Source organism: Chanodichthys erythropterus, chromosome 10 (genome assembly GCF_024489055.1).
Source record: "Chanodichthys erythropterus isolate Z2021 chromosome 10, ASM2448905v1, whole genome shotgun sequence".
NCBI classification, from domain to species: Eukaryota; Metazoa; Chordata; class Actinopteri; order Cypriniformes; family Xenocyprididae; genus Chanodichthys; species Chanodichthys erythropterus.
Genome location: NC_090230.1, coordinates 8,470,407 through 8,492,959, shown reverse-complemented (window position 1 = coordinate 8,492,959; position 22,553 = coordinate 8,470,407). Strand labels below are relative to the sequence as shown.

Below are 22,553 nucleotides of genomic sequence, written 5' to 3'. Positions count from 1 at the left end.
AAAGGGTGTGTTAATGAGAGAGTCCAGGTGCAGGTGATCCGTGATGATAGGGAGATGACGAGGGAAGTGAGTGCAGGTGTGGAGAACAGGAGGATGATGGGAAATGGAGTCCAGGGGAACAAGGGATCTGTAACAATTTTGTCTTTGGCTGTTTCTCTATTCATGGAACATCAAAAAATAATTGGACCCACTTTATATTAAGTGGCCTTAACTACTATGTACTTACATTTAAATTAATCTAGGGCTGCAACGATTAATCGCGATTAATCGTTTGCAAAATAAAAGTCTGTGTTTGCGTAATATATATGAGTGTGTTCTGTGTATAATAATAATGTATATATAAATACACACACATGCATGTGTATATTTAAGAAAAATGTTATATTTATATATAAAATATTTATGTTTATATGTAATATAAAATATATATAAATATATATATATTTATAATACATGCACATATTTCTAAACTTTATATCTGTATGTGTGTGTATTTATATATACATAATTATTATACACAGAACACACACATATATATTTTCTTGATTGCTACATGGGAACATGGGAGAAACTTGTCAACCATCCATTGAAAAGCAAGAATGGTTAGCACACGGTCAGTGGAATATTATGGAGCAACAGATGGTTTTAACTGAAAACAAAGCGTTTAAATGTGTGTATCCTTTATGGTATATCCTGAATCAACACAAGAATTAACATTGCAAATACTTAAATCTCTGCCAGATTAAAATAACATGCCTAACATTCTTCATCAATCAGTGTTTGTGTATCATGTTTAAGGAACAATTTTAGATGCATTCAATATGTGGACCTTGTGGTTGGGATTGGGAACTTTTGTAACTTTTAGGTGAGAGTCTAGGGCTAGAGTGAGAATATTTAGAAATATTTGGTATTGGAAATGTTATTTTGATGACTTTCTTCATCAAAGAATCCTGAAAAAAGCATATGATGCCAAGCCAGTTTAATGGGCTTTTAAACACATCCCCACTCATCATTCTCTCCTTTTCACTGCTAGGCTATTTCCTGTTCATCTTTCTCTGCTCCATCTAACAGAAATACAACCTCTGGCCTAAAATGCTCTTCTGGATGGTCATGGGTGATGGCCAGTGTTGGGCACGTTACTTTAAAAAAGTAATTAGTTATAGTTACTAGTTACTTCTCACAAATAGTAACAGAGTTAGTAACTGAGTTACATCATTATAAAAGTAACTAATTACCAGGAAAAGTAATTATTGCGTTACTTTAAGTCTAAGAATTTATTTTTCTTGATCCAACTCGTGACTCATGATCCGCTCTTGCTTATGAAATTTCTCTGTACTGTACAATACGTGTTGGTAGCCATTAAAGAAAATGTAGTTTCATATTTATGTTTAAATAGTCCTATGTTATGTTTTAAATGCATTTACTTGATTATGAAAAGTGAACAGCATGAGTAAGATGCATCATAAGATGCGCAATGAGTGGGTCAGACATGATTTTGACCACTTCATTAAGTTTTGTTTTGTAGAAAGCATTTCTTTAAAGTGAATTTCGTTTTGTCAAAATTGTATCTTGATTTTAATTAATGTTTCATCAACCAATTGCCTGGATGTAATAAATAAGAAGCAAATATAGCAGACATAATCATGGCAGGCGTGGGCGCGATTACTGGCGCGTGAACTGGAGTGCGTCTTACAGGCTAAAGGAACCGAAATTCAGTGTATAGGCTGCTTGCCTCGATTGAGAAACATATCTATAGAAAGCTTGAAATATCTAAAAACGAAAAGAAATAGGCTACTCTGATTATGTAGCCTAATCCGAATGAAATGTGCATTCTCTACTGTAGGCGCGTCCAGTATGCGGAGATGATGGGAGTCAGCAATGTCAACTTCATCTTCGCAGCCGACACTGATTAAAAAAACATTACTTTATTAATAAACAATTAAAATGTCTCCTTGCTGTTTTGGTCACATTAATAATAATTACTTTTTGCCGGTTCTTTATGGCAAGCTTTATGCGTGTGCTTGAGCCTATACATAAACGCTCATTATTATGGTTTATTCTCTCCAGTATTAAATTAAATTAATATAAATGTGATTAGTCAACTAATGGCTTAAATGAATAACTACTAGTCAACTAGAAAAAAAACTTATTTCACATATTTTCGATCCAGCATGTTATTCTGGAGGGTATTCTGGTTTGAGCTCGCGCTCTGTTCGCATGCTCACAGCCACACACACACAGCATTGTACATTATTGTGTGTATATCCGCAGCACACACCACAAAAAAAACTTTGCTGGTCCTATAGCTAAGAGAAAGCCTACTCGGATGAAAACCCCTTCAGTGAGCTCAATTATAGTAACGCAGCATTTTTTTGCCAGTAACGGTAACGGCGTTGTAACAGGAGAAAAAGTCATTCGTTTGATTACTCGTTACTGAAAAAAGTAACGCCGTTAGTAATGCCGTTTATTTAAAACGCCGTTATTCCCATCACTGGTGATGGCCAAGGTCATTGTGAATGAAACCTTGGAACATGGAGTTGCGAGAAACTTCCCATTAAACAGTGAAATGGCTGCAGTGGTTTTGTTAAGGGTGTCAGCAGACAATGCAATGTATGACTCTCAGCAACCACTACTGCATCCACTGAATGAAGAGGTTTTGGCAGCGGATCATAGATAAGGGATTTCTATGCCTTCACTATGTGGGAAATGTAGGAAAAGTACATATTTGATGGCTAGATTCCATGTCATTGCTTCTGTATGTGAGGTTGTACTATTTAAAAGGAACACTCCACAGGCTCATTTTCCAACTCCCCTAGATTTAAACAGTTGAGTTTTAGAATCCATTCAGCTGATCTCCGGGTCTGGCGGTACCATTTTTAGCATAGCATACCTTACCAAGGAACTTTGCTGCCGTACCATGGGTGCAGCAGGCACCTGTGACCCCCTGCTTGCACAGAGAGAGTGCCTTGCAACCATGGAGACATTTGTGAGAGACGCTGCGTAACATCATTGCGCCTGCTTCACTGGAAAGTTCCTTTAAGGTCATGTTTCAGTATACTGAAATCATGATCTGGTAATTATAGCACTATATATGGCTCAAAAGGATGGCTGTGGCTTAGTGGTAGTAACTAAAAGGTTGTAGGTTTAATCCTAAAGTGTGAGGCATGAGATACCATCATTGTTGTCTCATATTCTTTGATGAATAGCAAAAGATCTTGTCCAAAATGTATCTTATTCTGTACTTCAACAGGAAGAGACTAAGGCTAGGTGCCTCTAACAAAACTAAAAAAAAAAAAAAAAAAAAAATCTTAATTTTACAATATCACATACAGCCAGGTTGCTTTAAATTACTTCAATTTCAGCAGTATGCAGCTGTTAGAAGTGATGAATCATCTTAACAAAGGGATAACAAGTCCAGATGCTCCTCAACAAACTGTCCAAAACATTACTTGAATATGGAGTTGTTGACAGGACCTAATTCGGGAGCATCTAGATGTGGTGTGGTACAGATTCTAGGTCATCACTGAAATTAAAAGAAGCAGAATTTTAAGCAAACACATGCTCCACTGCTCCAATTTTGACTACAACCAACCTCAGCCTACCATCAAAGGTCGACCAACAAAGCACCATAAGAAAAGTTCCCCCATAAGGGTTACAACTGCAAGTATTTTCCAAATCACAAAACCTGCTGACCAAAGAAAGAATCTTCTGAAATTTGGAGGTATATTGCTTGCTTGCACTAGTTTTGCTATATTTGACTATTTTAGACTCAATAAGTATATTGTATCTTGTATATGAGTACATAATAGTTCATGAATAACCAAAATAAATCAAAATCAGCTCTTCCTGTGATCTTTTACCAAACTTTTACTAATCTTACATTGGTTTTGAACACATGATAAGGCAGAAAAGAGATATTTGTTACTTTGTATGTTAACAGTCAGTTGGCTTGCTTTTTTATTGCCTTCCTCACCTATCACATATTTTAGTAATCGTACATTAGAAACCTCAATTTTTGTGATATCAACTTCAAATTTGGAACACAATTTGGTTAGACCCATGGCAGGCCTGACACCAGGACACATGAATTGGGGGGTATTTATATAATGCTCAGGGGGGGCATCGAACATTTAGTTATACTTATAAATCGGATAAATATTAAATATATTGGATAAAGCCATATATTGTCATATTAGTGTATTTATTGGCTAACATTTTATGTATAGAACATTCTCTTACCTCCTACTGTCCATAGCTGCATCCCAATTCAGAGGCAAAATCATTTAAAGGCTCCTTCGAATGCGCCCTATAAATTCATCCTTCATTTCCCAGGCTATGAAGAATGGAGCTAACTTTTTTGACAGAGGGAGCGAATCTACTTAATATGTATACTGCAGGCATATCCTTAGACCACAATGCAACATGACTGTGATGTCACAACAGCAACATTTTAAGGGTTCTGCCAGTAGTGGGCATATGTGCAACATAAGCAAAGACGTACATCCGAATTAACAAGATGGAGGTAAGTTAGCGAGGGAAGGGCATAAAAAAAAAGTGGTCTTAAACGCAGAATGTCCCATTTAACATCTCTTGGTTCGACCTTTGTGGACTTCGAAGGTGTGGCATTTGAAGTCTGTGTCCTTCGAAGGATGCAGCCACTGAAATAGTATGCAGCTCGTATATGGCACTTGCAGGATCATACGACGTTACATCACTCTTCTTTGCTGGTCATAATGGCTCAAGAGCGACCTCTAGTTTTGTAAATGAATGAAATGCACATAGTATTAGATTAATTTAGTGGAAAATGGTTAAGAAAGAAGAAGATATGACAAGTAAATGTGAGAATCCACCAGTATTTATTTAAATCTGTTATGCTTTACATAACAAATATTCTAGTGATCGCATAATTGAACAGGTATGTGCTTCTTTATTACTTTAAAACTCAGTCTAGTTTTGGTATTCCTGACAAAACTAACTACACTGGAATATATCTATCATAAAACTAATTACATATTGAAGCTGAAGCCTTATATCATTATAATTATGTATAGTTTGTAAAGATTAATATACATGTATATTTTACAGTATAATGTGTATAAATAAATGTAAACAATCCTAGGGGGATTCATGGTTATGTGCTTCCAAGCATAATATAAATATTTATATACAAGTGTATAGAAGTATAAACATTTTATATGTAGTAACTGGTAATTATTAATCTTTTTGCCATCATATTTTTGTTGTTAACATTAAAATGCGCTGTTTAAAAGTTTTAATGTCACCCTTCCAAGAAATGTCATGTCATGTGCCCACATGTGGGTTTTAGTGAGCACACTCCTGTCTACAGTGTTGAGTGTGTTAAGAGTCTCAGTGTGAGCTGTGCCCCTCAAGCGAGAGAAATTAAAGTCTGATGCATTGCAGCCTGTTTCACCACCATGAACATGTGGAACATGTAACGTCCACACATTTATGCACAAGATGTCCGGAACATTAATAGGCATTAAAACCCACAGGGTTTGGGTCTCATCTGGATCTCAAAAGCAGAGCGAAAAGACACCCTGACCTACATTCATCCAATGATCATCTTTTCCCTAGGATATGCAAATAAAGTGGTGGAAAATACCCAGCATGCCGTTTCTGCAAAGGGGCTCAGGACGTTTCTCTTCGGCTGGTTCCAGATGTACAGACTAGTATTCAAGCTGAGGGCTTCCTGACCCCCTTAAGAGTTAAGGGACGAAAAAAAAAAAAAAAAAAAATCTAAAAAAATACTGTTGCATAATTGCCCCCATAATTTGCTTGACATTAATGGAATTTTTCATTGGTGATATGAAATAGATTTTGAATAGGGTTACATGTATATCTTGTTTTGCTCTAAATCATGTTAGTTCTGCCCTGTGACCTAGTTTTCTATCTAATTAGTCATTTCATTCACCTGTTGTCCATTAATTACATAATTAGTTCCACTTGTTTGTCACGTGTATATATACCCTGTGTTCTCTCCTATTCTGTCTTTGTCTGCGTTTGAAATAGTGTTTGGTTGTGTGTTTTCTAGCGTTCTCGTCTAAGTTTGTCGTTAAAGATAATTTCTGTGATTTCTCCATCATGTGCTTTTATTATGCAACCATTCTGTAACATAACACTGTAACCAACAGTGCACTCAGTAATCTAGTAAGTCAAATAAAGACTGGGTTGTGCTAATTTTACATTGGTACATAGTGAATATGGCATAGCGGATAGGACATAGTGCAGGATAGTTTGCTGCAGGCTTGACGTCAAAACTCTGAAGATTAATAGAGTGGTGTAAAGATGCTTTTTTTTGTAATCCAAAACCTGGTAACAAGTTAGCATTTTAGCGCTTCCAGTTCTCTTGTCCTGAAGTCATTGGGTTTATTTTTTTATTTTTTATTTTTATTTATGGGTTTTTGGTTAAATGGCTGAAATAAGGTCTGTGGGGAATACAAGCTCAAGACACTTTCACGTTTTATTCTACAACATTAAACATGGGTGCGTCTCAATCAGCTCCCTAGTTCCTGAGCTTGTGAATCAGTATTTTGTGTACACGAATTTGGGCATTGGTAAGGACCGTAAAGGATGCTGGATCACTAAACATTGGGACATTTATGACTCTACAGTATCTCACAAAAGTGAGTACACCCCTCACATTTCAGCAACCATTTTATTATATGTTCTCAAGGGACAATACTATAGAAATGAAAATTGGATATACTTTAGAGTAGACAATGCGCAGCTTGTATAGCAGTACAAATTTTCTATCCTCTAAAAATAACTCAACATACAGACATTATTGTCTAAATAACTGGCAACAAAAGTGAGCACACCCTTAGTGAACATGTCAAAACTGTGTCCAAAGAGTCAATATTTTGTGTGAGCACCATTGTTATTTAGCACTGCCTTAATCCTCCTGGGCATGGAATTCACCAGAGCTGCACAGGTTGTTGCTGGGATCCTCTTCCACTTCTCCATAATGACATCACAGAGCTGCTGGATGTTAGACACATTAGATAGGATGTTAGATAGGCTTTTCACCACCTTCCGTTTGAGGATGCCTCACAGGTGCTCAATAGGGTTCAGGTCTGGAGACATATTTGGCCACTCCATCACCTTCACCTTCAGCTTCCTCAGCAAGGCAGTTGTCATCTTGGCGGTGTGTTTGGGGTCATTATCATGCTGTCCAGCCCAGTTTCTGAAGGTAGGGCATCATGTTCTGCTTCAGAACATCACAGTACATGTTGGAATCCATGTTTCCCTCAATGAAGCAGAGCTCATGCAGCCCCAGACCATGATGCTACCACCATCATGCAAGACACAATTTTCTTGGTACTCCTCACCAGGGCGTCGCCCCACATGCTGGACACCATCTGAGCCAAACAATCTTAAGCCGAGTTCAGACTGCACGATTTTAGCCCCGATTTTGGCTTGCCGACAGGTTTTGAGAAATCGCCGACAAATGCCCGAAATCACAGGCAAATCGGTGCTCGTTCACGCGAGTGACAACCACGCAGTGTGAATGAGCAAAGACGCGATCTGAGAGAATCACAGACGAGTCACCGACACCTGTGAGATATTAGACATGCTAAATATCTGGACCTGTTGCCGATTCAAAATCCTACTGCCTTTGTGAAAAGTGTTCTGACTGAAAACTACATCGGCGATGGCTGACAGCCAATGAGAGAGCAAGATACAGAGCAGCGGGGAGTTCGGAGAGGAGTTATAGACCACTCTTGTTGCAGAACACACAATCCTTGTTCTTCACGTCTCCCCGACCATTTCCTCCTCCATATTCTTCTTTTCTTTTTGTTTTTGCTGCAAATCAGCACACAGGCAATTCATATTGCAAGCTTCTTGCAGGCTACCATAATAATAATCCCAGTCTCACGTGAGAACTCCGGTCTTGCACATGTGATATCACATTGTTTCCTTGTCACATCTCACATGGGTTTGGTTGTGAAACGTAGTTTGTGTGCCAGACAGAGTTGTTGGCAATTCTTCCTATTGTAAAGTCATGCAGTGTGAAACTTTCTGTCGCCGATCCATCGTGCAGTGTGAACACAGCAGCGACTGAATGCTGGCAAGATAGTCATGCAGTGTGAAAAGAACAGTGACCCGACTGCTTTGAAAATCGTGCAGTCTGAACTCTGCTTTAGTCTCATCAGACCACAGGACATGGTAATTCATACTCTTGGACAGGTTGTCTTCAGCAAACTGTTTGCAGGCTTTCTTGTGAGCCAGCTTCAGAAGAGGCTTCCTTCTGGGATGACGGCCATGCAAACCGACATGTTATAGTGTGCGGCGTATGGTCTGAACACTGACAAGCTGACCTTCCGCTTCTGCAACCTCTAAAGCAGTGGTTCTCAAACCTGTCCTGGGGACCCCCTACCACTGCACATTTTGCATGTCTCCCTCATCTAACACACCCAATTCAACTCCTGGAGTCTCTACTAATTAGCTGATGACTTGAATCAGGTGTGTTAGATGAGGGTAACATGCAAAATGAGCAGTGGTGGGGGGTCCCCAGGACAGGTTTGAAAACCACTGCTCTAAAGCAATGCTGGCAGCATTCATGCATCTGTTTTTTGAAGCCAGCTTCTGCACATGACGCACAGCACAAGTTCTCAACTTCTTTGATTCAACTTCTTTGGCCTGTTCCGAGTGGAACCCGTCTTGGAAAACCTCTCTCTATGACCCTGGCCACTGTGCTGTAACTCAGTTTCAGGATGTTACTGATCTTCTTAGGCCATCTTTGTGGACAGCAACAATTCTAATTCTCAAGTCCTCAGAGAGTTCTTTGCCATGAGGTGCCATGTTGAACATCCAGCGGTCAGTATGAGAGAATTGTACTCAAAGCACCAAATTTTAACTGCTCTAATACAAGATCCACACATTTGTATGGTCCTGTCAAGCAGACAAAAAACATGAACATGATGAATAGGACATGTGGCCTTAAACAACTTACAACTGTTCTCACTTAGGGTGTACTCACTTTTGTTGCCAGCTATTTTGACAATAATGGCTGTATGTTGAGTTATTTTCAGAGGACAGTAAATATGTACTGCTATACAAGCAGCACATTGACTACTGTAAAATATATCCAGTTTTCATTTCTATAGTATTGTCGCTTGAGAAGATATACTAAAATGGTTGCTGAAATGTGAGGGGTGTACTCACTTTTGTGAGATACTGTATTTCCAGAGACATGACAACGTACTCATTGTACAACATCACTACTGGTATTATGAACAAAAGCAGAGCTGATATCTTTCTGACATTACTTGTAATATTATTTTAAGTACATTATGGCTTTACTTGGTACACATACGTGCAACATTTTAGCCATTTATTTTGTGTAGTGATCGTCTTCAAGCTATCAATGGTCAGCTAAACAACTGTATTTAAACACACAATACACTATGGCATTATTCATGGATAACTTTTGAATCACTATAATGAATATTGCGTATGGTGAATGATAAATTTATGAATTCACTACGTTCGTGTTGTTTACATTATATGCACTTAGGTGCCTATTGCCAACAAAACAGAAATTTAAAGGTGCTACAGAGGATGTTTTGTTTTGTACATTTTTGCAATATTACTTGAAACTGTCTTTACTAACTGATAAAAGACTATTTATTAGGTGCACTGAAAGGAATAATATTAATATACATCATCTGTGCACGAGGTAGGGCCTTAAAAACATCAGCCAATCGTTTATGCGATCATGCGGCTGTGCGCTCCAGTAACTTTCCACACTCCACAGGCGCCGCATGCAGTGTTTTTGTCAGGAGACAGGAGTAACAACTGCAGATTATGAGTTACCTGCGGTGAGTCCGACATAATGAATCCACTAACACGACACAGCGTATGCCGGTGGTAAACAAACACTCGTGTTGGAATACTCGTGCACGTGTTTTGGGAGGTGTTCCTTCGAAATGAGCTGTGAAGAAGGGGGGTTGATGTTAAGCATGTGCTCATTTCTAAAACTCAGTAACAGTCTTTGGTTTCTCAGTCGACGAAAAGATCCTCTGTAGCACCTTTAAAGCAGTTTTACTCACCACCTGCGGTTCCGACTCATGACCTGGATCATTACCGCTGTGACGGCTCCGTCTTTCAGTTTCAAACGATCTGTAAATCTAGCGTAGAACTGGCCTTGTTTATGAAACCATAAGTGCCGATTCTGAGGGCTCAAGCAGCCACGGAAAAACACGAGACATTCTCCATTCATTTTAACCAATAAAAAAGTTTGCAACTATCAGTTTCTATGGTTGTTTTAATAACAAATACATTTATTTCATGATAAGTATATTAAAAATACATGTCTATGTACTAACTGAACATACATTATAAATGTAGTTATTTTATGCTTCTGTCAAGCACAAACTTAGTACACTACAAATTAATTTGTAAATATACCTTTTACAAATGCAGTTGGGAAAGGATGAAATATATATTCATCTTTAAGAAAGTACACTGGCTAGGTTCTTAATTCCATCTACAACATTTGAAACTTGTTAGGTGATTATCATAATGACGTTCTCTGAGGACAAAAAAAATACTTTAAATACAAACGCACACACACAAATATCCATATATAATATATATCCATCCATTGTATATATAATATAAACTAACTGGATGAAACCTTTGAAAGAGGATGCCCACTTCATAACCCCAATGACACGTCCATGCTCACACAACCCAATAACCAGTCTCTGTAAGGGATGAATGAGGCAACTCATCTTAAGATCCTGTAGATGTATGAAGGCCATATTAATGTTTTATCTTTGGGGATGGTTTGTATGTTGTCATATCATAAGCCCACTGTAGGTGAGTTCTTACCTAAAACTATGGCACAAGCATCATTATCAAATTCTGTGTATTGATATTTGTTCAATCGTCCCTTATAAAGTGTCTGACGTATTAACATAGGCCTACAGTATGAGTGTCAGTGAAGGGGGCAGTTTTTGTATATGTTTGATAAGTCAATCTCTCTGCACCTTACTTTCACGGGCTGTGAAGTAGAATTCATCAACAGTCGGTTTTGCTGTACTTTTGCTAAACAACCAAACTCGTTAGGAGTCCGCCTACAGCGCTAATGTAACAATGAGCCATTTGCAAATAAAATGATTTAATTTCTCAAATATTTAAGCACTATTCTTGTTGAATCCTCTGTTGACCTGTTATGTTAAAATGTAATAGATAAGTAATAAAGTGTATTTGAGTTCTACTTGAGTACAAAAATTGTATAGATATAAGTTTACAGGTAATGTAAAATAAATAAATAAAAAATCATAATCATGAAGTAAATTTTTAAAATAATGACCTTTACCTTTTCAATAATTTAACCACACTTTGAATATCATGTGTTGTTTAATTCAATTCCTATTTATTTCTATGGTGCTTTTCACAATTTTGCATGGTTGCAAAGTAGCTTTACATATGTATAGAAAGTAGTTACAAATGTAAAGATTGTAATGGTGAAAGAAATACGTGATAAGTTTTATTACTTTAGTGTATTCCTAATATACTCCAATGCATTCCGTTGCACTTTGAAATGTGGACTGCAGCCCTTTGGGCAGTCAAAATATTTTGAATTATTGAAATAACCTGACCATTTCTCAAAAATTTCACAAAAGTTAAAATGTCAAATAAATCCAGAAACGTTAACTGTATGAAAAGTAACAATGTAAAAATCATTAAAATAATGTCATTTCATGGGTCACATTTAAATCCGTAGCGTAATGCAAAATTAAATATATATATATATGTTTTGTTTTTTTGTTTTTTTTGTTTTGTTTTTTACCAGGACATTATCCAGTAATTTTATGGACATTTCTGTTAACCCTAAAACACAACATGATGTTTAAAATTCAAAATACAGGTAAAACACCTGTAAAAAAAAAAAAAATAATAATAATAATAATACAGAACATTCAGTCAAATTAATACAATACATTGTGTCCTTTTTTTTTTTTTTTTTTTTAAACATTTGAAAAATATACAAAACAAGGTGACATCACTGGGTGAGGGAACAGTAATAATAATGGCAAAGTATACAGAAAGATTGAAAAAAAAGAGAAAAAGATAAAAGAAAAAAAAAACCCACAAGATGTGTTTTCCTCCTTAAAGTAGTCCAAAAAAGGGTTCCAAACTCTAAAAAAGAGTTTATGCTTCTGTCCCATTGTGAACCTGATCTTTTCCATTTTAAGTGCATGTAGCAAATCAAAAACCCATTGGCGATAAGTAGGTGGAACTGCAGACTTCCAATTCGTGAGAATCAATCGCCTGGCCAATAAAGTTGCAAAGGCTACACTGAAATCAAATAATTTAATTACATTTTACATCAGGAGCAGTTGTGCAGTACGTTGTTATGGAATGTTTCGTTTGTTTGTTTGTTTGTTTGTTTGTTTGTTTGTTTGTTTGTTTGTTTTTTCCATCTGCACACACTGAAACATAAGCAGTTCTGCACATTCACAGTTTCAGTGCATGCTCAAGAATAAAGCTAATGTTATACCGGATTATGCAATTGCTTCCTGCAGCATTAATGAGAAATCATGTCAGGTAAAAGGGAAGCAAAACATTCTGCAGATTTATTTATGTTGTGTCTGCTGGCTTAACGTCATTTACGTGTACTGTACCCAATAAGGTTCATTAAATTTGATTTGGGTGCAAGGTTGGGAAACCCCTTGAGTTATGATAAAATTCGAGTACTGGCTGGTCCAGATTGTGCGGTCTCGTAATTTTCATTCACCAAAACAAAACATAAACCTGTCACAGCCACCATCCACTCACAAGCAATTATTTATGTAGCAACTTCCAGCTTAAAAATGTAACGGACTGTTCTGTTCTAATCCTTGCTGAAATTGCAACAGCCCAGGGTGATGTCTAAGGTAACAGCTGGGTTACATGTTGGAGAACATGTTCTGTAATCCGCTCCAGCAGATAAAATACAATGATTGATGGTTTAAGAATAGAGGTTAATGTTCATGAGCACATGCTGGAGTTCTTTGAGATCAGCGCGCTACTTCAGAGAGGTCAGAGAGGAAAACACGACACCGGAGGGTAGGAGCGGACAGATGATAAATGGATGTCACAAAACAGGTGGGTGTTTCCTGCAGAGGATGGTGATGTGTAAGAAATTATGGTTTATGTGACTCAGCAGGGAATTTCAGAGGGTTTTTAGTTTTGGAAAACAAACAAGCACATTAGAACCTTTCCAGATCATAAAAGCAAAACTTTTCCTTTGTTTTGGCATAAATGGTTGAACTTTGCACTGACATATAATAAAATTGTCCAACTCAAATCAAAAGTGTAACCAGAAAAAGAAACCTTGTATTATATTCAGCATTTAAAAGTCAGTTCTGCAACCTCTCTTTTCTCTAGATGAATGCATCCATGGGTAAATCCAGTGTCTGGAGGTTGATGAAAGTGTTGTTGAATGTTTGCTGGGGTAATTCGGAGCCACTTTGAGCTGGGCTTCATTTTACCATAAAATGTCTCACAGATGGGACTAACAATGCTTCCATGTACACATCTTTATATCAAACAGGCCTTGAAATTTGAGGAATCGCTTGATGTGTGCAAACCGAACGAATTTCAGAATCAGAAATGTGCAATTAACTGGAGGTGTCATTTTTATTGGATATTTTTCAGTAATATAAACCATGCAGTACAGATGTTCAGAGCAAAACCAGTTTTAACTTCTCATCCATGTGGAATACAATGGAACAAGCCCAAACCTGAGCAGCATTAGTGTGACAGTGGTACCTGTTGAAGAAGGCAATTCAACCTGACAGTTAGGTCACGGAACATCTCATTTATATAATCTGTTATATACTGTATGTATAGCAGGGGATGCTGGAGGGGAGGCTTTAAATGTTTGTTTCCTTTTTAGAAACACTTCATAGGTTCACGTCGCACGTCTCCTCCAACTGATGCCATTTGCTCAAGGCTAAAAGACAATGGCTGCATTGTAAGGCTAAGAATGATTTTCTCTTCTTAGAAGCTCGATTTGCAGTCCAGGCATGGTGAAGCTGTTATATAAGTCATGATTTCTATGACTTACACGTTGCATGGAGCCTGTCATGTCTTTCCTGTAGTTTCAACACTCATCATCTTGATGTGTAACAGGAGAGGCCATGAGCAAACTGTGTGTCAAAATTGTGTGATGTTCAAAATTTCAATAGTTGATACCAATATGTATAAAATATGTTCTCGATATCACAGCAAAGTGAAAAACAACACAACAGATATCTCATTAAATATTTTTATTTGTATTTATTTTTATTATTTGAGTTCATTCACATATTTTCATTCATTTTAATTTGAATAAAAATGAAAATAATTTAAAATATTATCAATTTACAAGGTCTAGTATTGTCCACATCCGTCTTTCTTTCTTTCTCTTTCTCTTTCTTTCTTTCTTTCTTTCTTTCTTTCTTTCTTTCTTTCTTTCTTTCTTTCTTTCAAGATTCAAACCATTGTTATTTGCATGTTGGCTATGCTGGTCTACCAGTCCATGCTGGTCTAGTTGAAGTTTTCCAGTATTCAATAAGCTTAGAAAGGAACTGTATTGCCAAAAAAAAGGTAGCATACCACGATTCACGCTGAAACATTGCAAAATCTTTTACTTAGTTGAAAGGTGAGCCGCTTGACCTCATGATGATAGTTAGGCAGTTAAAGGGCAGCATAACAATTTGAGGCATGTTCCTAAGAAGGGTTATAGGTCAACATGTTTTCAGGTATGAAAAACAAAACAGTAATAACCTGATTCTGGTCTACAGGTCTTCTAATTTGTCCAAGCCTCGGCATTATTCAGCTCGGTCTTTTGAAGTGACTCATTAAGAGTTTACAAGGCAATCACAGAGGCTTAGAGTGGTACCAGCTGTAGAAACCATTTTTATATATGCACCAGTAAGACGTATGTACGGTTAAAGCTCTCGCCAAAGGCAATGTTGAGTTGATTCTGGCAACTCACTTCATTGTAAACTGTTGTGTTGGTAAAGCAAGCAGCCCTAGATATGATCACAGCTGCAAATGAGTGACGTTTTGTTTGAGTCATGATAGGGAGTGGTTTTCCAAATTGTACTTTTTTTCGTTTTCATGTTTGTTTTGCTCGTAATGCTTTTTAAAATAACTCTTCTCAGAGCACGGGACGTTCTGAAGTAAGTCGATCTTGTTTTATGGTGCTCTGTGCTGATGATGTAGTAGGAGACACATCCTAGGCTGTTGTTGCATAATTTTTGGGCAGCTTGATTCATGAATATGTCTTTGTTCACATCCCTTGGGTTAGATGAGGCTCACTGGAGCGAGTGCTTCCCTTTGCACGTCGCATGCAGTGGCACGTGTTGGAAGCACTTTCATTATAATCACTTTCCACCCCCCTCCCCAATTTCCACCTATGTCCCTGGAGGTGAAGTTGTTTGGCAAGGAATGTGAGGCTGGATGCCCTTCTAGACGAGACGTAATGTGCAGCGGTTAGCAATGGGCGCAGATAGACAGTGCTTCTGTCCATGATGATGAAATAGAGGGATACTGTACTTTCCAACAGGTCAAATCAATGGATGAAGAAAGGCATATGCTGTCTGACTGTCCATCTTAGGTACTCTATCATTCATTGTCCTCCTTGACTCCCTTTAAGCTGTTTGCCATTATAGGGGTGCCCCAAGTCCGTGTACTAGGTCCAGTCAATCTTACACAGTCTCACACAAGCATAGACATGCACACCCACAAACACACAAGCTGCAGGGAAAAATCCTTGATGGAAGAAAAAGTGAGAGAGTGTGTGGTCGAGTGAGCCCAGCAAATGAAAGCCATGCTCACCCCACACAAATGTGTGTGTATGTATGTGTGTGTGTGTATGTGTGTGGATCGGTAAGGGTGGGTGTGATTGAGGCACACATCAGCAATCTCCTCCCTCCCCGGTCACTATACATCCTAGAGGACTCCTCACACTGTCTATCACTCAGCAGAGGCACACGGTGAGCTCAAGAAGTCCTGACCTGAAACCAGCAGAAGAACCAGAAGCAACAGTCTTAGAGAAATCGGGCAGCATCCCTTCTCGATTGGAGCAGAGCACCATGGCAGGCAGCACTGTCCTTCACTTGGGCTTCCTTCTGACGCTTGCAGGAATTCTCCTCCTCGCATGCAGCTCTGCACAAAGAGTCAGAGGCAAGTTCAGCACCATGGTGCCGCATGCTCGCAATGTCATGCCCTGCAGCACAGGGGCACTCGTGTTTATTTTTTGTGATGCACCTGTTTGTGTTTGAGAATGCCATACATTTCTGCAGTAGTTCTTGTAGATTTAGGATATTAATGTGATGTTAAAAAGATTTTTTTAAGGAGGAGTAGCAGGTGTTTAACTACAGGACAAGGTTCTTTATCATTAACCTATTGTATTTGCATTACAAGGAGCCCTTGACCTGTCATCAATTTCAATTTTCATTCATTTTTAAGAAAGTGCAATGCATTTTGCACTTGCAGGTGCATTTGAGCATGCATGAGCAGAACTGAGTGTGTATAATGGGAATTCTGTCCCACATGATTATGGATGGGGCAATAAAAAATAGGATAACTGGAGCCTGAAAGGCTTGAAAATGAGACACTTACTCGCAATTTGTCTGGCATTGTCCAGTAACCAACCAGGCACTTAGATTTTCTGTCTTTGCTGGTTGCAAAATGACATTTAATGTTGATAGACTAAAATTCGAAACAATAGAGTGATAATGGTTACCTCATGGTGTATGCAGCTGGCCAAAATCACTGTTTATGTATATATTCCATGAAGGTGTTTGATTGTGTGTGTTCTAGTCTAGTGCATGTGTGTAGGCAGAATACATGAATACATTGTTCAAAGTGCATTTGTGTATGTGTCTTTGTATCTTCCAACACCGTCCTTCTCAGTGTTAGAATTGTACGTGCATATGTAGCTTGTATCTTTGCAAGATCTCATGCCCCCAGCATACCTGTGTGCTCAGATTAGCTACGGCATTAGTAATACAAGCTCTCGGTTCACTATCAGCGCTCGTTCATCAGCTATTAAAAACCACCTTCATCTCCGGAGGGGAAGAATGTCTGCGCTGGCTTAGTGCCCTTTCTCTTGTACTGAGCGTCATTCATCACAGCTAGTCAATAAGCCCAGCGGCGTTCTGTGTTTATATTTCGTTGGCCAACTCCGTTTCCTTATGGATGTTGACTGGACAAAAAGTCAGTTTAAATTACTGGGTGGGGATGAGTTCAACAAGTGTGAAGACACATTAAAAACATCTCATTCTTGCTGAAAAGAAACATGCTTGTCTGGTCATTCTGGTGTAGTTTGCTGGTTTTAGAGTGGCACTTTTCAGCTGGTTTTGTTTGGATACCACTTCTATGAAACAGCTGAACACCAGTTTGGTTAAGTTTGGAGACCAGCTGAAACAGGTAGGACAAGTTTGGTCAGACTGGGGGACCAGCTTGACCATCTTAAACCAGTTAAAACCAGCAAAACATCCTAGGCTGTTTTTTTTTTTTTTTTTTCCCAGCATGAATGAACTTGATTGCTAATTAACACCTTAAAAGGAAACAGCATTCTGAGCTGTCTGCATGTTCGCCCGGCTTAGACATAGCTTCTACTTGTTACTGTACTTTGAGTTGCTGTGGGGCAAAGTTGGCTTAACAACACATGTGCAGGCAGCTGTACTGTAAAAACAAGGAATAGAGGCTCACAATGCACCCAGGGAACTGTAGACAAATATTCTTGGGGAAAAAAAACATTGAATTTTGAAATGAACAGGAGTGATGTTAGCAATCAAGGGTTGTCTGTACGCTATTAATACTGGTTGTTAATATTAAAATGTGTCTAGATGAACACCTCCAAAAAGTCAGAGCAAGACAAAGTGGATGAAAGGATTTGGGGTGGGGGGAGGAAGATGGGAGCAGCTGTTGAGTGCAGAGATCAGGACTGTTGTAAATGTGCCTAAAAGACGAATGATTTGCTGAAGTCTGGGAAAACATTAGATTTACACTCCCTCCGCGCCCTCAGGTGATTTGCTTCTTCTGAAGTTTAGTGCCATTTTTAAATCATCTCCTTGGATATTTGGGTCATGTTTGTCCTGTAATGTGTGGCGAAAGGGTCTGGAGTTCTGCATAAAGACCAGATTTCTGAATTTTCCATGAAAAGTGCTGACTAAAAGGAAGGGTTCACCAAAAATTTACTTACTCTCACGTCGTTCCATTGCATGAGTTTTTCATCTGCAAATGAAGATATTTTGAACAATAGTGTATATACAATGACAAAACAACTTTGGACCCTACTGAAGTAAAAAAATAAAAAATAAATTGAATGACATGAGGGTGAACTAAAGTCTACGCTTTGGTGGTCGTTCATTGTGAAGCCAAAGATCACTTTTAGTTTTCTTGAATTTGCTTATTTAAAGTCTTTAACATAAAAAAAAAAGAAAAACTAAAATTGTTTGAGATTGATTTGATAAATTGGACTGATTTTGAATGCAGACTTGGCAAGAGCCTTGTGTAGCATGGCTTCAGTCCAGCAGGAATGCTGTGAATCAAACTGACCCTTCTAGAAATCAATGTGTTTGTAAATTATGTTTCAAGTGGAAAAAGTGCCAGACGTCCAATAAAAACTGGACCGTATCCATGCAAAAGCAAAAAACGAACCGTATCTGACAGAACACAGCTTGGGGCAGGGCTTTGGACAGGGGCTGATCACTCTGAGCCTGGAAATCATTCAACATCAGAGCCAGGAAAGAGCATGCATGATTATGCTTGTCAGTGGTGTCAAATGAGATATACCTCCCCCCTTTGCTTCCCCTCCATATCTGTGCTATTCACAGAGCCTCTGCGTTTCTGGCTTTTTAAGGTACAACATTAAATCTTTGTATTTAAAACACATTTTCATCCACTTGCAATCCACGTGACTGTAAACAAAATTTTCAATTAACCTTTGGTGCGAAAAATGCCAATTTATTCAGTGATAACTTTATTTACTTCGCAAAGTGAAGTGCACAACGTGACTTGGCTAAAAACATATTGTTAGTCAAGTTATTCAATCCATTAGGAAATGGGAAATGTTTTTTTTTTCTTTTGAAGTTGAAATGTAATAGAAGATTTTGGCTTTTGTAATAAGAATGTGTTTGTCTTCAGGGAAAACCACCAGATTTAGAGGCTTTTAAAACACTTCATGATTTGACCAGCATGGAAAAATGTGTTTGTGTTTTACTTTGCCCTTGACCACAGAGGTTAAACCATTGTCCATCTCTCCTCCACTGGTATGGTAAAACTCTTGTAACTGCAAAGCGACATTTTACAATTCTTGTCAGAGTATTTGTCTATTAAATTTTGGGAATGGAAAATATCCCTCATCCATGGCTTTTAAAACCTCTGTGGTGACAAGCATGGTTGTGAACAGATAAATCAACAACATCACTCAACCGCAAGTGTTCAGCCTGTCCGCGACTCATAGCCCCAGTCTAAAGCTACACTAACATGATTTAGCAACTGAAAAAGACATCTGAAAGAATAGATAAAGGAACAAGACTGCACCTGCCTTTTAATTATAGTTGATCAAAGTGAGATGGTACATTGTTGTAATCTTAAAGAACATCTAAAATAGAGTTAATCTTAAAGTGCTCTCCACTGAGGAGTTTATTTTATCATGATCCCAGTGTCTTTTGTTTGTTTAATTGATTTCTACGACCCTGTTTACACCTGGTATTAAGATGCATTTTGGTCAATCGGATCACAAATGGACAACGCTAAATCTTCCAGAGGTACACTGTAAAAAATGACCGTGATTTTAACAGTAAAAGACTGTAAAAATGCTGCGGTGAAAAACTGTCAATTGGTTTACAGAAAGTTTCCGTACTATATATGGTGAATAACTGTAATAGATCTAACGGTACATTTAATGTAATTTTACGGTAAAATACAGTTAAATTCACAGTTTTTGGAAGTGAAAAATAACAATTCATTGTAAAATTTACAGTGAAAAAACGTTAATTGACATTCCCACAATTCCCTGCGTGACACTTCACATTTGATATATTTTCGTTGAAATAACTGTTTCTTCTTAGTTTTTCTCATTTTTTTCTGATCAGTTATGTACATTAGGGTTTTATGTTACATCTAATGTTGTTAAATTAATGTTTATTGTATTTTTAAAATTTCATGCATGTTACCATGATGGTGTTTAGTGTGTGTGTGAATGACACTGTGTGCACCTTCTATATATTAGTATTGTCCTCCTTAGCTTGTGGAAAAGCTGCTTGTGATGAACTTTGATTCATCATGTGACTCTTATCATCACTGTGTTTGGTGACTGTTAGTGTATTATAAAGGTACAAAACAGATATTGGTACTTCATTAGGTTGGTAAATTAACATTATATCAGTTAATGAAATGCGTTATTTTACCGTAAATTTAACAGATTTTTTTTCCCGTTGCTACTGTATTTTTTACGGTAAAGTTCTGGCAACCACAGCTGCCGGTTTTTTACCGTAAAATTTACTGGGATTTTTTTTTTTTTACAGTGTAGTCGAAAACGCATTCGACCGGATTGTGTTTGTGGTGTAGATACTCATGTGGTCAAAAGTGTTCAAACAGCTGCTAAAGACCGCCTACTGACACAATAAACATTATGGGAAGTGTGCCAGCCAGACAGGATTAAAACTTTGCTGGTTGAAGCCATAAGTTAAGTTTGAAGATGAAAAACGTACTAAGCACAATGTACTCTAAACATTTCCGTTTTCTGTCATGCACTTACCAAGTTCAGCGAGATTTCGCACCTGTCAAAGCAGAAATTAAAGCTTATGCTTTGTCTCTGGTCACGTTTATATATAAATTACGCACGGTTATTTCACCAATTAATTCAAAACTTCTGAAGAATCACATACATTTACCTGCCCAAAGACCCTCCCCTTGAACAGAAATCAGGACAGAAGTAGTCGAAAATGTACAAAAAAGATGGATTAAAACACCAGGTATTGATATGGGTATGTGTCTCTCTCGTCCACTTGTGATCTACCAAAACGCTTCTTAATACCATGTGTTAACAGGGCCTAAAGATTAAGAAGACGAGTTACTGAATCAGATTTTCCACCTTCACTTCACTGTAGGGCGATCTGAAAGGTATCTTCTTAGACAGCTTAGAAACACAAACACGAGCATGATCCTCATGTCACACTGTGGGATCTCAGCTGTCCTATATGTCAAACTGTACAGTCAAGATGCGTTAAAACGGACACGTGCTTGAAAACTTGTCTGGAGTTTTACATCATCAACCCACACACATTCGGTGACAGTGAGCTGCATTACACGCAGGACTGAAATGGTGGCTAACAAAGAAATCTCTAGCGTTAATTTTGATCACTGCTTATCTTGAAAAACGAAGACAATTTGACGTTTGTCGTAGGAGAAGTCACACTGCGTGACTGTGCACCAAATCTTCTGACACTGCCAAAACTTCATCTGAGGTAAAATTTGATCGCAATGGTCGATGGACGTGTCAAATTAGCGATCAAAGACTACAGATTTTTGTCTTGGATTATAGGAATCTTTTAGGATTCTCAAAATTTGTCTCAGACGACCAAATCGTGGCCAAAATCGCACATGCCTTTAGTCGTTATTTGCTGAAAATCTTCCCCTCTGGTGAGCTCCAGAACTACTGCAACTAAATCAGTGAGTTGAACTCAAGGATCAATGAATAAATAGTTTTTCATTTAGTCTGTTCTTTTCATTGCACTGGTTTATCCAGTTTACAAGTTCCGGAATGACTGATTAATTCATGAATGGATAAACTAGATAATTCAAAAGAATAGGCTCAAAATAATTTCACTGATACAGTTCTTGCTTTCAACTCATTGAATCAATGATGTGGTTACAGCACAATGCTGGTATAATGCTGTCCACTATCATATGAACTTCTTTTATGGTGCCTTTTCGGTTGTCACTATGAACTGTCGCTGTTTGGAAAAGATTTGCATGAAGATTTTTTCAGAAGTTCAAATATGTTGCTCTACAGACTTCAGGTAATTTGGAAGTGACATGAAGGTAAGTAAATGACAGAATTTTGATTTTTGGGTGAACTTTCCCTTTAATGAGCCTGATTAATGAGATCTCCGGTTAAGATTGTGCTTCGTTGTGACTTTGACAGATTGGGGTGATGAGCTTGACCTGCCAAGCTTGCAATTACTTATAAAGTTAAATACACACATCACTTTCCAAAGGCAGAGACCAACCAGTTTAAATCAGTTTAAGGAGGACGTTTCGTGGCCTCTTTAACTCAGCGTAATCGTTAAACAGTTCTGATTGATGGGAAAAAGGTGGAAGCGGAAAAATCTCAGCTCAGCCTGGTGGCTTATTGGATTTAGAATGGGCCTGAAACCGACTCGAAACATTTTCCATGCTGCAAATTATCCAATGAAATGGCAGTGAAAGATGACACTGGTATAAAAGTAGGTAATTTATAATGAATTGCTTGGCACAGATATGAAAAGATAATGATCAGATCACTTTAAATGTGTGTCTCTGTCAATGTGTTT

At 38.0% G+C, this 22,553-nt stretch overlaps 1 protein-coding gene across 8 annotated transcripts in view; it reads left to right on the top strand.

Annotated features, from left to right (window-relative positions):
• The first annotated feature begins 15,996 nt into the window (after nucleotides 1–15,996).
• The window catches only part of abi3bpb (ABI family, member 3 (NESH) binding protein b), a 28,294-nt gene continuing 21,737 nt past the window's right edge, over nucleotides 15,997–22,553 (top strand). For all 8 annotated transcript variants that reach the window (XM_067395937.1, XM_067395935.1, XM_067395931.1 and 5 more), the window contains exon 1: nucleotides 15,997–16,188. In XM_067395937.1, the coding sequence (XP_067252038.1) occupies nucleotides 16,098–16,188 (91 nt within the window). In that variant the 5' untranslated portion in view covers nucleotides 15,997–16,097. The remainder of the gene's footprint in view (nucleotides 16,189–22,553) is intronic.